The 13,712-nt window shown below is 42.9% G+C and overlaps 2 protein-coding genes across 4 annotated transcripts in view; one reads left to right on the plus strand and one right to left on the minus strand.

The window, feature by feature from the left end:
* Nucleotides 1–4,695, minus strand: part of BANP (BTG3 associated nuclear protein) — a 151,936-nt gene extending 147,241 nt beyond the window's left edge. For 2 of the 3 annotated variants that reach the window (XM_088670995.1, XM_035118181.3), the window contains exon 1: nt 4,417–4,686. The gene's annotated coding sequence lies outside the window, so the exon portion shown is untranslated. Of the gene's footprint in view, nt 1–4,416 lie in introns of all 3 variants that reach the window. The other variant, XM_035118178.3, reaches the window with a different exon arrangement.
* Nucleotides 4,696–5,397: 702 nt separating this feature from the next.
* Nucleotides 5,398–13,712, plus strand: part of CA5A (carbonic anhydrase 5A) — a 33,662-nt gene continuing 25,347 nt past the window's right edge. The window contains exon 1 of the mRNA XM_035119187.3: nt 5,398–7,426. Coding sequence (XP_034975078.1) covers nt 7,276–7,426 — 151 coding nt within the window. The 5' untranslated portion in view covers nt 5,398–7,275. The remainder of the gene's footprint in view (nt 7,427–13,712) is intronic.

The raw sequence follows: 13,712 nt of genomic DNA on the forward strand, positions 1-13,712 counted from the left end.
CGAGAGGCAACCAATGCCTCTTTTGGCTTACATAGATGCAGCCTACATGAAAGATATTCCCATAAAGTTCAATAGAACCTATTCCCAAGTAAGTGTTTGTAGGACTGCTGCCCAATATGTACATGGTTGTTGGCAATCTTCTGTCTCAGGAGACTATGGAAGTGTGTGCCTTCAAGAGTGAAGTCAAACCATATAAGAAAATTGTATGTTTTGCAGGTGGGGTAGATGAAGGCGTCTGGTTTCGCTGCAGGTGCACCAAGCTGTTTCTTCTCTCTGCACTAGGGGAGACTGAGGCACTGAACAAAGTTGCAGAGTCATGATCTACACTGCTCCCCATTCAACCACAAAGCTTACTGAGTGGCCTTTGAAGTGGTCAAGAACCCTCAACCTCTCCAAGTTGATAAATGGCAATTAAAATAAACCATTTATCAACAACCGTAGCCTTTGCACTCATTACCTCATTTTGCTTTAAGGGCAAAATACATCTACCCTATACATTCATTTGTGCAAAGTGTAATGCTATTTCACTCTAATGCAGAAATCTAAATGTGCATTATCTACTCCTTGTTATGTTCCATGTCTATGTAAGGTCACTTGTGCTTCCCTGGCACTGGAGAGGCCTAAAAGGGCAAACGTCGTTGTAATTTTCTTAGGAACCCAATCTGCAATTTTAAATTACCGTACTTTTCCGTGTATAAGACAAGGTTTGTTTATTTTAAAATGTTAAAAATTGGGGGTCATCTTATACACTGAATGTGCATAGGGGGGACTTGGGACTGGTTGCTGCCGCGAGCCAGAGATTTTCAGCAGCTATTTGGCATGCTATTGGTGGCTGGCTGCATCAAGGGCTAGTTTTTACTGGCTGGCACTGCAGCAATTGGTTGGGCGACAGGCAGCTTCTGTCAGCGAGGGGAGAGATGATAGGCAGCTTTTGCGACTTGTGCGAGCGGCAGCTTAGGTCAGTTAAGTGAGCGAAATTCAGCATTCCCCCCCCCAAAAAAATCTCAACAAGTCTGAACCCTCCCCCCAAAAGCTAAACAACTCTGGGCAATCTCCCATTTTCTTAATTTGAAGTCCGCAAAAATAGGGATGCCTTATACATTGGGGGGTGGGTGTTGTACACAGAAAAATACGGTATGCTGTGAATCTACATGGCCTCGTGGTGCGATTTGTCTCTCTTTCTGACACCACACCAGCCCATGGCACAGGGCAACGTCACCCAGTATCATCACAGGCACTGGGTCACATAGGAAGAACACAAACAAAACTCCTGCTCCATTTCAACCCTTTACAGAGGCTGCGGCATTAGCCTTTAATGTGAACAGCCTTCAAACAGAAGTGCCTACAAAATATTAGCAGAAAATAAGATTGTATGACTGATGCAGAAATGGAATGAGTTGTGGTGGACAAATGGTTTGTATTTATCAAATGTTCTTGACCATTTAGATGTTCACAGCAAAGGGAAAGAAACATTTCTCAGTAGTCAACTTGTCTGTAAATCAAAATATTTGTGCATGCTGCACCTGAATATGCCTGTGAAACTAAACAACCTGGATAACATCTTACTTCAAATTATCCAAAGAATTTAGACTAACTCTTTAAATAAAAGGTCCTTTTTTAGAATGCTGCAGAAAACTAATACTTGGGGGAGATATGGGTGCTTGCCATATATGGGGGTCGGGTGGGGGTGAGCAGTGCTAGGGAGAGAACTGTAGAAACTTTAAACAAATATAGGAAGATTGCCAATTTTAGAATTTGGCGTATTCTTTTTTGGTTATTTACTAAAAAGTGTGACCATCTGACACACTTTATCAATTAATAGGAACAAGAAGAAAATGATGGTATTGTGTTTGCTGCACACAAGAGTATCACTGTCCATCTGTGTTATGAAGATTAAACCAATGGACGGGGAGAATGACGAAGCAAGTTCCACAATGGAACTCTACTTAACTTTCCCCCAATGGTATTTGCATACTCCAAACTCTGACCCACATACATAGATGGGGCTGGGAGCACACAGTATCTAGTTAGAGAGGAGACAGCAACCCCACCCCCACCCCCGGCCTTGCAATACACTTTAGTGGGGTGGGGAGCAGAGAGGGTGAGCTCCTATCCTACACTCTCAGGGGTATCCAAAAGGCTTTCTAAGGGTACATGGCAGAATATGTTCTGATCTAGATAAAATAGTATTATTAAAACTACCGTACCTCCAAGTTATCTTTGCCAGAGAAAGGGTATGCCAGTGAGACTAAACTCTCAAAAGCATTATGCAATTATTCTAAGTTTGAGAAACACAGCTGTAGGGAATCTTGTGGGACTCAGCCCCACATGGAGAGAGAGCTGAGTTCCAGTACTTCAGCCTGCTTAACAGCCTTCAGCCATTTAAAACAAACCCAAGCACTATATGCCATTACTGTTTTAGGCTGCCAAGGGCGTGCTCTCACACATTTCAAATATACCGTTTCAACACTTTAAACCATATGTCTAACTCCTTTTCACCCCAAGTTAATGAACAGTACAAAAAGGAACAAAGAAACTAAGGCTGCAATCCTTAACACACCTATAGGGAGCAGTTTTTGTTTTTCTCAGTAATTTATGTACAGTATAAGTAAGCAAGGACAAGATCCAATTGCAAAAGTCACACTTGGATTCTGTATACTGTAGTTATTTTAACAATGCAGATCACTGAGCAGGGAGAACAGAAATTGCTTGTACTTGTAAATCCACTTGAGGGAATCCGAACACAGATTATGGAGTAACTTTGCCAAACTGATTGGATTGACATCATTAAAACAAATTACACAGCATAACAGTTCTGAGTTTAAATATTTATTTTAACGAAGGTTGTGCTTTAAATATCCTTCAGAAGGTTTCCAACAGTTTAAAAAAGAACCCACAAGACTGAAGCTTTTTGAAACCCTTTGCTAGAGCCAATGATTGGCTAGTATGTCAAATTTGTGTAATACTGTATGTCACATTTGTGTAAATTTGTATATAATCAGGGATTTTTTTTTCAGAGAGAACTCAGAAACTCAGTTCTGGCACCTCTCGGGGGGGGGGGGGCGCCATTTGCCATTCTAAGGGAATGAGGGAGGTGTTCATGGTTCCAGCACCTCTTTTTCTAGAAAAATAGCACTGAATACATTGGCTGCTCATAATTTTCAAGGGAAGAGCGCCATCTGGTGAAAAACAGTATGTCCTCGCAGAATGCATCACAAGTGTCTTGAGCAGCAAAACCAAACAAACAAAACAGGTGAACTATGCAGCTGCAAATCCAAATAGTACTCTTTTGTTACACTTATTCTGTTTAAGATGGTAAAGATGAAAGGATAATGGTGTGAACAGAAAGAAGCAGTGAATAAAAAGCAACAACATAAGGGAGATTATCTTGACCCTATACCAGTGAAAAGGAGGAATGGATCCTAGCAAAAAAGAAATATTATTTCTCAGCAAGGATGGACATAGACAGACTAGTCTTCACAGGAATGTAGTTAGTGGCCTTTTATCAGGCCAGTTTATTTGTCCATTTAGTACATTCTGGTCTTCTGTGACCAGCAGCAGCTCTCTGGGTGGTGTGGGATGCAAGTAAGGCGGTGATGGGGGGACTATTTATACAACAAAATTCAATTAAAAGGAAATTGAAAGGAAAAAGGAAAAAAGAAATCTTGGACGAAATCACAGAAAAGGAGAAGAAATTATAAAAAAGCTAACAAGGAGTCAGTAAAGTAGGCAGTTAAAATATTACAAACCCAATACAGTACTGTACTACAATCCACCTTGAACACCGTTCTTCTGTGGGAAAACGGGTTAGATTATAACCTTATCTCTGTGTTATGTCCAGTAGGTATGCATGCCCTTCCGGGCTAGGATCTATATTTTGTTGTTGGTGTTGGTGTTTTTTAAAAAGACACCTGCACACGCGCTGATGAAGCCATAAAAATCAATGAATATTATCCATAAAATCAAAAAGTTGCAGCCCTACGTTTTGAAACGAGTAATTTTACCCGTTTTTTTAAAATGCTAATTATTGAGGTATGCAAATATATGCAAATCAGGAAGCTAACAGACAGGTACACGCACACATATATAACATTTATAATCCTAAATCAATGGTGTCTTAACATCTAAATTCGTGCAAGGCGGTGAAAGAGATAAGGAGGGAAATCCCGCCTCCCGTTCCAGGAGGGGAGGGGCCAAGCGGCTCGCGGCGGCGGCGCGGGGGGGGAAGCGAGAGGCTGAGAGTGAAGCCCCGCCCCTCACTCGCCCTCCTCCCGCCTCCCCCTTGCGGCCCAGCGGCCGAGGCGCTGTGAGGGAAACCGAGCGGGTTTTCCGGCGTCGTGAGAGAGCCGCGCGAGGCCCCCGCCGAGCAGCTCCAGCCCGAGCCAGCCGCCCAGCCGCGGGGGAGAGCGAGGTTACCGTTTGCCTTGCCGAATTCTCGTGGTGTTTGGTCGGGCGGCTGCGATAATGGCGTCCTTCCTCGCGAGAGATCCTCCGGAGTCGCCACCGCGCAGGCGCCACAAAGCCCCGCCGCTCCCCTTCGACTGCCTCGAGGCGCCGCGCACGCGCGCTAAAGGGCTCCCACCTTTGGTCCGCGGCAGCCAACCCAACGCCAGAGCCTCAAGCCGACGAGCGACTGGACTACGCGTCCCGGAGGACCTTGCGCGCGGGGGGACTCCCGTGAAACCCACTTCTCCCGAGGCATGCTGGGAGTTGTAGTAACCAGGGAAAGAAGAAGTGGACGCTGGGGAGTGTAGTTGTAAAGCTCAATGATGCTTTGGGCTCAGAGTTTGAAAGCTTGAGGCCACCAGGCGGCAGAACTAAAGCAGAGCGATGGTTAGGAAGAAGTTTTCACGGATCGTCACACCCACCAAATATCGCTCAAAGCCTCAAGAAACGTGTAGCGTGATTTTGTATATATGATGTGTGTGTGGCTCAGACACACAGACAGTCACCGATACATTACATATAGAAGGAGAGATAATTAATTTCTTTTTATCACATTAATACCTTTCTTCCAAGGGCCTCAAGCTGGCATACACTGTTCTCCCTCTTCCTATTTTATCCGCACAACAACCCTGTTGCTGAAAAACAGCTATTTTCCCCAAGTCAAAGTCAAGTGAGCTTCCCGATTGAGTGGGGACTGGAATCATAGTCTCCCAGATCTTAGTCCTATACATTGAACAACAAGGAGGAACTGACTTGGTGTTAAAACCAGTCAGAAATGTGGAAGAAGGTCTAGCTCTGTGGCAGAACACCTACTTTACATGCAAAAGGTCCCAGGACTGGGAATGGCTCCTGTCTGAAAACCTGGTGCTGGTCAGTAAGAAAGCAAAACAATTTATCTTGTAGAACCTTAAAGGTGCACAAATTTAATCCAGTGTAAGCTTTTGTACAAATACCATTCCATTTTTATTTTATTTGGTTATTTAACAAGATTTATAGACCACTTAATAAAATAAATACATTAAAATCTCTAAGGCGTTTACAAAGCCAGGTAGACAAGTTGTCTACCCATGATTCTATGTGCAGAACAAATCTCCCTAGGATAGCAGCACCACGTCCAATGCCATTCATTTGAAGCACGTGGCTGCCCCCCCCAAAAAAAACACTCCAGGGAACTATGGTTTACCCCTCACACGACTAAATCCCCAGCACATTTAAGAAACTACTGTTTCCAGGATTATTCAGGGGAAGCCATGTGTTTAAATGTAGGTTGTTGGTGTAACTCTAGAGATCCTAGGTAAAAAGCTGGACCTGGAAGAGTGGTATCTCATGCAAAATAATAATAATTGAAATGGCATCTGCAAATGGCCAGAACAGGGATAGCAATTTGCAAGGCAAGTGTAGCAAGACAAGGGTACTGTTTCTGGTAAACTGGGCAGCTGGTGCGGTGCATATGTTGAATTATGTATACAAATGTAACTGAACTACAGCTTCCCATTGTGTTTTATTGTCTTTTGGCCTCACTGGTTACAAATTCAGAGAGAGGGGAAACTATGTGGCAACATTAGGCTAACAATTCAGCATAACCTTTCATGGGCTACAGTCCGCTTCATGAGAATGACAGTTCACATATCTATTGATGGGAATTCTCATCTACAGAAACTTATAAGGTCCCTCTGACTTCCTTTGCAATAAACCTAATAACTACAAATAACAGTTTTATTCCTCAACATGTATTATGTCATACTATGTTTGTTTATGTTTTAAGTTTCTGTTAACCATGGCAGGGCCCTGGGATTCTCAGCTTTTCCCAAGCAAATCAGTGTTTGACAAACACTGTCCATAACCTCATTTATCAGTTCCAAGGTATTTTTAAATATTATTATTATTATTCAAAGCAAATTCTATATACCTGGTGTATAATTTACACCAGTTGTCATTGTTTATACTACATTTTTTAGATTTGCCTTGAGACAGTATTTACCGGCAAACCTCTTTTGTTGACCACAAGAATTACGCTTTCCATTTTTAAGTTTGGAATAGACATATATAGATATGTACATATATGAAAACAGTACCTACAGACAGAGAGACAGGTCTTACTCTGTGCTGGGGCTCCCCTGGAAACCTAAAGGGAAAGCAATATCTATGGCAGTGTTAATGCTGTGAGCCCCACCATCCTATGCTCAGGTTGTGTACATGGGTAAATAAAACCATATATCCTAAAGACACCACAGTCTCCACTGACACTCATTCCCCCCAAAATGAACCCTGGGTAAGCGCTTGGAACCCCCAGAATCTCTCACTGCTCGGGGATTGCAGTGGTGTGTAACAATATTCGTACTATTGCCTCTCTCCACAAGCACTTTGGCCTTCATCTGCCTGTTTGCCATCTGTAAACAGTGTGGATGGATACTGAACAAACATCACTATCTTTAAAAAGAAGCAAAAGAAAAGCAAGGTATGCAAATCACTAAAGCATCACACAGGACTCTGCAGAAGAATGTCCTGCGCAAGGCAGGGGATTTATTCGGGCCATTTCTATATGCAAAACTCACAGGCAGCAGGCAGTGAGTCCAGCCTCTCCACCAAAAATTAGAACCAATGAAGTATCCAGCTGTGGGATGGGTTGAAATTTAACTATCTGTTTGGCTCCCCACACCATCACCACCACCAAATCGGTGTGCCCCTGGGTGATCAGAATAGTTCATAAACAGAACTGGGCTTATTGAAGTCCGATCACTCATAGCATATTATTCCAGCTTTGCGCTGGGAGAGCACTCGTTCCTCTGGCTATATAGACCCTGCAGGAGGCCTTGGTGCTGGTCCAAAATGGTCTTTCTGACCAACCTGAAGGTAACGAATGTCACACATTTCAGCAAGCAGCTGACAACTCTCTGGGGGCAGCAGCAGCAGCAGCATCTGATACCAGCCAGAGCATGCAGCTTGGCCACTTGTACTTATAAAAACAGATACGCTTCATGTAAGTATCTATGTTTGTTATCCTTCTTGTTAGAAGTGCATCACTGGCACCTGTGTGAGGATGGGGCATCACATAGCAGAAACTGTGAGGGCGAAAGCCATTTAAGAAAGTTAAGAAAAATGGTGGCCATTATTTCAGATGAGAAAGAACACAGAGGGAATTTTATACTGCAATTGAAATGGAGGGAAAGAAAGATAATTTTTATAAGAAGGGGGAATAAATGAGAAATTGAAGATTCACTGCCAATGTTCAGTGGACTTTCCTCCTTGCCAGCTGCATAGGAATAAAATGTCACCCTTTACAAGTTTGCTGGTGCATTTGAGTTAGTAATTATTCTACAGATTGTGAGTTTGGTGAAAGCAGCAGCTGTAATGGTTATACGATATGAAAATGAATGTAAGTCATTAGCTATCCAACAGGAGCCAAACTGAATAGGAAAAAGTTTTCATTATTGCCAGTCAGTCTGAATGCCAATGCCATAAATACTGAGGTTCTGCAAAATATCAGAGAGGAGGAAAATGCTAGTGTTGTGTTGAGAACTGTTTGCATTTTAACAAGAGCTGGGTTGAAACTGCCTCTGGAGCAGAAGCTCTCTGCAGGGCTACACTTCTAAAAATGGGTGCTGGGGATGAAGCTGCCTGAAAAATACACTGAAAAACCTGTTCCCCCCCCCATTCTAAATGTGCAAATGCAGGCAGTGGTTGATCAGTGGAGCAAAAATGCGTTCTGTGAATGCTCAGAGTAATTTCCATCTTTATGATTAGTCCACCTGTTCTGCAGCTTTATTAACTAGATTTTGTACTGGTTCGGATGAAACCTGAACGCAGGTGAATAATTTTTCCCCAGACTCAGCTTTCCATCTTTAAAATGGGGATGTGCACAACCCACCTCATAAGATTTATTATGAGAATGAGGGGAAGAATTTTGCTCCATAATAAATGACTGCTTTTTGAAGAAGGATTAGGTGTGCAGAATAATTGGGGTGTTTGTTCTAAAGAACAAGAAATAGTGTAATACCACATTATTGTTGATACTTGGGCAATGTCACACTGTCTAAATGTCTATCCTTGTGTTCCTCTATATTAATTACTCTTTTTTGACAAGTGGCAGGAAAAGTTATGCTTAATGTTTCTGTACTGTTCCTTGCTGAAATCCACAATGTGTAATCTTCAGACAACATGCTTGGTGCCCAGCAAGGTCACCTTTATTTCTTTTAATGTAATGGGTATTTTGTGGTGCCCACAACTGTTTCCTAGATTTCCAAATGTGCCCAAGAAAGTGGAGAGCCTCTGAATTAGGGCATTTTGACAGGGGTAATGTTTCAAAACAAACCCTTTGCCATTCATTGGCTGTCTGGCATTTCAAGAAGCCAGTGACATGGAATGATATTCAGCTATATACATTATTGTAAATCCTATAATAATTAAAATCTTTGAACTTGGAACTCTATCCCATGCTACTGTGGGGAATATTAAGAGTGATTAATTCAAGTTTCTCTAAAATTTGCTGGTGCATTGTTCACTGAAGGAACCAAGCCAACAAACTTTGGGGTGTTTTCTGACCAATGTATGGAAGGTTTATTTATTTTTAAATAGTTTAAATTGACAGGTTTGTGTTTCAGGAAAAACTGAAACACAGAACAAAGCAGAACTAAATCCGTTCAGAACAATGTCAATTGATAAAGTGGAACAAATTGCACTAACGATTCACATTAAGAAAAACACATTTCTTGGAAGCACATAAGCCAAAAGAAGCTGTGTGAATGATCCACAAAAAAAAAAAATCCAGTCAGGCAGCACCTTCACAAAATAGTAAATGAACTTTTAAGCTTTTGGATCAGGGAAGACATTTTTCAGTTTGGGGGGGGAAATAGTGAAAATAAGTTTGTGGCATTTTGGTTGGTCCTAACAAAGGTACTGCTGACTGTGGCATTTGGAATGTTTCCTAGAAAAGATTAATCTGCAAAAACTACTTTTGAACAGAAAACAAGATCAAGGTTTTTAAGGACTCTTGCAACTTAAGAAGCAAAATATACAATTTCTATAACCATAAAAGGCACAGTATTTCATAATTTCTGTGCTATTCTCCATCATTCAAGACCCCCCTCCCCACAGAGGCACAATTATTGCCAGATCTTTTTAATGTTAAAGCAAATCCACAGGAAATTTTGAGTCATTTCTTCCCATCTTAGTATATGGTATGACTCAGAGGTGTGTCTGTAACAGGGAGTTTCCCCTTTTTGGCCTTTCAGAATGTTTTCTGAAACCAGTGCAAACAGCCTCAAAAACCTCACTTTCCATGCCCTGCTCTCAGTGCCAGAGTTTTATTCAAGAAGCGCATGTTATTATGTGATATATACAGTATACAGCTAGCTATAATGGTGATTAAAAGCAACGGATCTTCTCATTTTTGCAGCCTGATCCTATTATGCATGTTTACTTAGAACAATATTTCAGTGATTTCAATGAAATTTACCCCCTCCCAAATGAATGTGCTTAGGAGCGTAGGCTCATTGAGCCAAGTCCATGACAATCTTTATCGTGATCACTTTCACAGGTCACTATTCCACTCCCATTTTATAGATGAGAAACTGAGGAGGCTGGTTGCCAAATGGGTATTTTGTTTCTTTTGTGAATACATTTGACATAGTCAAATTTATTTGTGTGAACTAATAAGGGGCCCCCAAGTGGACTGCACGCAGGGCAACACAGATCATAAAGCTATCGCTGGTGGTCTGACTCACCCATCTCTGTTGTTTGTTATCCGAAGTCAGCCTTCCCCAGCACAGAGCCCTCCAGATGTTTTGGACTAGAAATCTCATCATCCCCAGCCATTGCAGCCATGTGAAGCTGGGCCTGATGAGAGCTGTAGTACATAGTATATGGAGAGGACACCAGGCGCCAAAGGTTGTCCTTAGCCATACCTGGGTCTGTTGGACCTAATAAAAGAGGCACCGATATCATGGGAATACCAAAGGTCACATAGCGCTGTGGATGTTCTCAGTTCCACTGTCTGGAGGTCACACAATGTTATGTTAATACGGTAGGAACTTTACTTCTTGCAAGCATTTTTAAATAAAAAAAAACCACCTGCTTTTCAGCCAAAAAAAGGCCTCCAGAGTGGTTTCCAGATGTCAGTGATAAGACTGTCCCTGCCCTCAGGCTTACAATCTAAAAGACATGAGACAAAAAGAAAAGGATTTGGCAAGGAGGTGGAGGAGGGAAAAGGCAAACTTGGTGCTTGCAGATAGGGGTAGAGAGTGACTTGTATTGCAAATGGATTGTTCAGATCTCCTTTATCACATCACTTGGACATCAGCTGTGCGTAAAAAGGCCCTGTAGAAACTGCCCTGTCTATGTTAAATGGGGTCAGGAATGGCATCAGCGCTGAGTCATCCTACATGCTGCTTCTGACTTCAGATGTTTATGTCTCCTCTTTCATATTTCACAGGCAATGCTGCATAACAAGTTTCAGACACAGTCCAGTGCACCTTCAGATAGGGATTTATTTATTTTTTGCCGGGGGTGGGGTGGGGTGAAAATACCTTCTGTATTCTTTGTTGAGGCCTGAAAGGGAGGAAAGCCTTAGTCAACTGAAGCTGGCAATTTCCTGGTTCGAAAGAGTGACATCCTCCCAAACAGAACTCTGCCAACCAAACAGATTATGCTGATTATGGCAAGATGTGTCTCAGCAAGAAAATGTGCTTATTATTCTTTGTACAGCACACCTATCACCTTCCTGGCCTTCACAGGCATGAGAGAAAGGTCCTTGCCCACAAGGAGTTTACATATTGAATAACATAATTTAGGGTGGGTGGACTATAGCATCTTTGCCCCTCAATATACGAGTCCCTGTGGAAGACACTTTCTGAACTGGATCCCACTTCAATAGATGCACGGAGTATTAGTCTTGCTTTTCACATATATTATAAAAATCAGGGATGGGGAGCCTTTTTGGGGGAAGTACCTCGCAGACCAACTTTTACAGGTGGGTGGGGCAATCCACTTGTCAATCACATGATGCCACTGCTACCACATGATTGACAGGTGAGTTTTCCCTTGTCAAAATCCATTGCAGACCCCTTGATCCTGTCTAAACAAAGGGGTGGGACGGGACTGCACAGCAGTTTCTCCAAGCCATTTAAAGATCACTGCTGAAGTGGGACGTTAGTGCAGAAACTATCTACAAGACAGACAGGTTTGTTGGGTTTTGTTTTTAAAGAGGCAGATTGGATGGGTAGGGAATAAGGATTATTTGAAATATTTATGGCACTGGGGGGAGATGTTGGGGATACAAAACCACATATATTGGTTTGGACGTGCGTATGAAGGAGACAAAACTACAAAGATGCAACATATTTAGTTGGATTGTTTTATGTTTGGAAATGTATCACCATGGCAATTATACTGGCTCAGCCTGTAACGAAAAGCCTCTTTGTTAGAAAGGAACAGTTTCAATTTCCCCTGCCCATATCCTGTTCAGGGGTTTGTTTGTTTTTGGTACAATTTTTTTTTTTAAGTATTCTCTTAAAAAAACAACATGCCTTTGTTTTCCCCTCTTCTTCACCTCCCCCAAATATTGCAATTTGGATCAGAGTTCTTACTCCAGTGGGAGATTTAATTGAATTCCCTTTCAGATATTTTCTAGCCACAATATTAGGCAAATATGAATTCACATTGACATGGAAAAGTACAGAGAACTTAAAACACAACTTCACCGAGTCAAGGTAATTGTGTGTCATGCTTGAATGTTGACACTGACAAAACACAGCCCCTTATGGAAACTTACAATAGCACAAGCAAGCTACAAACAGAAATCCCTGTTCCCTCCAGGTCGTTTTTTGCCTACTGAAGTTTAAGATTTTTTTGGGGGGGGGGTTGTAAACCCTCATTGTCCTTATCACCATATTGAGCAGTCTCTCATAAACATAGCCAGTCTTTTTTTAAAAAAAACAACAACAAACTATATTATTCTGTCTGCCCTTCTTCTGGCAGTGAGTTCCACAGCTCCTTTATGCACAATAAGAAAAAAGAAATCTGTAACAGACCACCACTAGGGTCAGATTTATATCTGCTTCTTCTTATGCTATTGGAGGCAAGGGCAGCTGCAGGGTGCCTGGGCATAGAGATGATGGGAATTTCATTATTTTACAAAAGTAACTCAAAACAACTTACATTAAAGCTAGCATTAAACAAAACAGAAAAGAATGTAAAACTCATCAATATATATTTTTAAGCAGGGCTAGTATATCCCACCCAGCAACATTTTTGCCTGGAGCTTTAAAGATAAGTAATGATGGCAGCAGACGAGTCTCCCCGGGGAGGGCATTCCATAAGTAGGGAATGGAAAAGGCCTGTTCTTATGTTACCACCCTCTAGACCTCTCATGAAGGGGGTATACAGAGAAGGACCTCAGATGATGGTTGCATCTGGAGCTGTGGCGGAGCTTCATGCTCCGAGACCGGGGGCGGGGCTGGCGCCTGTTCTGGGAGCGGAGTGTGCCTCCCGGAGGGCTGTAGTGCACCTCCCGGGGGCATGGCGCGCCTCCCGGAGGGGCATGGCGCACGTTCCGGGGGTGGGGTGCTCCCGGAGGGCCGTAGCACATGTTCCGGGGCGTGGCACGCCTCCCAGGGGGCGTGACACGCGTTCCAGGGACAGGGCACGCATTTTGGGGGTGGGGCGGGTGCCCACAATGGCACCCCTTGGAGCCCACGGCTCGGGGCGGCCTGCCCCTACCGCCCCTATCTTCCTACGCCCCTGGACTGGAGATGTCTACCCTAGAGTATCAGAACTGGTAATGGTGCCTAGCAGTCAACTGCTCAGGACCCTTTCAAGAAGTGTTCACTCTCCAGGACTGTTTGTCTGAGACCCAAGACAAACTCTTCTTTAATCACCTTTACCTGGCATCATTTGTGCACCTGGGTTTTGCAAATAAGTTACTTCTGCTGCAGGCATTAGAACAGGCACCCCCAAACTGCGGCCCTCCAGATGTTTTGGCCTACAACTCCCATGATCCCTAGCTAACAGGACCAGTGGTCGGGGAATATGGGAATTGTAGTCCAAAACATCTGGAGGGCAGAAGTTTGGGGGTTCCTGCGTTAGAATGTGGCCCTTCTGGGTGGCCTCTTATGTGCAGCATTCTTTACCAAGCTTCAAGGACAAGAACCATTTCTTCAGTGTAGTAAGTGCTACTTCTACTTTTGGGGACTTTGGGCCGGACAAATATTACAACAGACCCACTGTCTGTATTTGCTACGTTCATTGTTATTATTTAACCCATTTATCCC

The sequence above is a fragment of the Zootoca vivipara genome, chromosome 6 (assembly GCF_965207765.1).
Source record: "Zootoca vivipara chromosome 6, rZooViv2.hap1.1, whole genome shotgun sequence".
Taxonomy (NCBI): domain Eukaryota; kingdom Metazoa; phylum Chordata; class Lepidosauria; order Squamata; family Lacertidae; genus Zootoca; species Zootoca vivipara.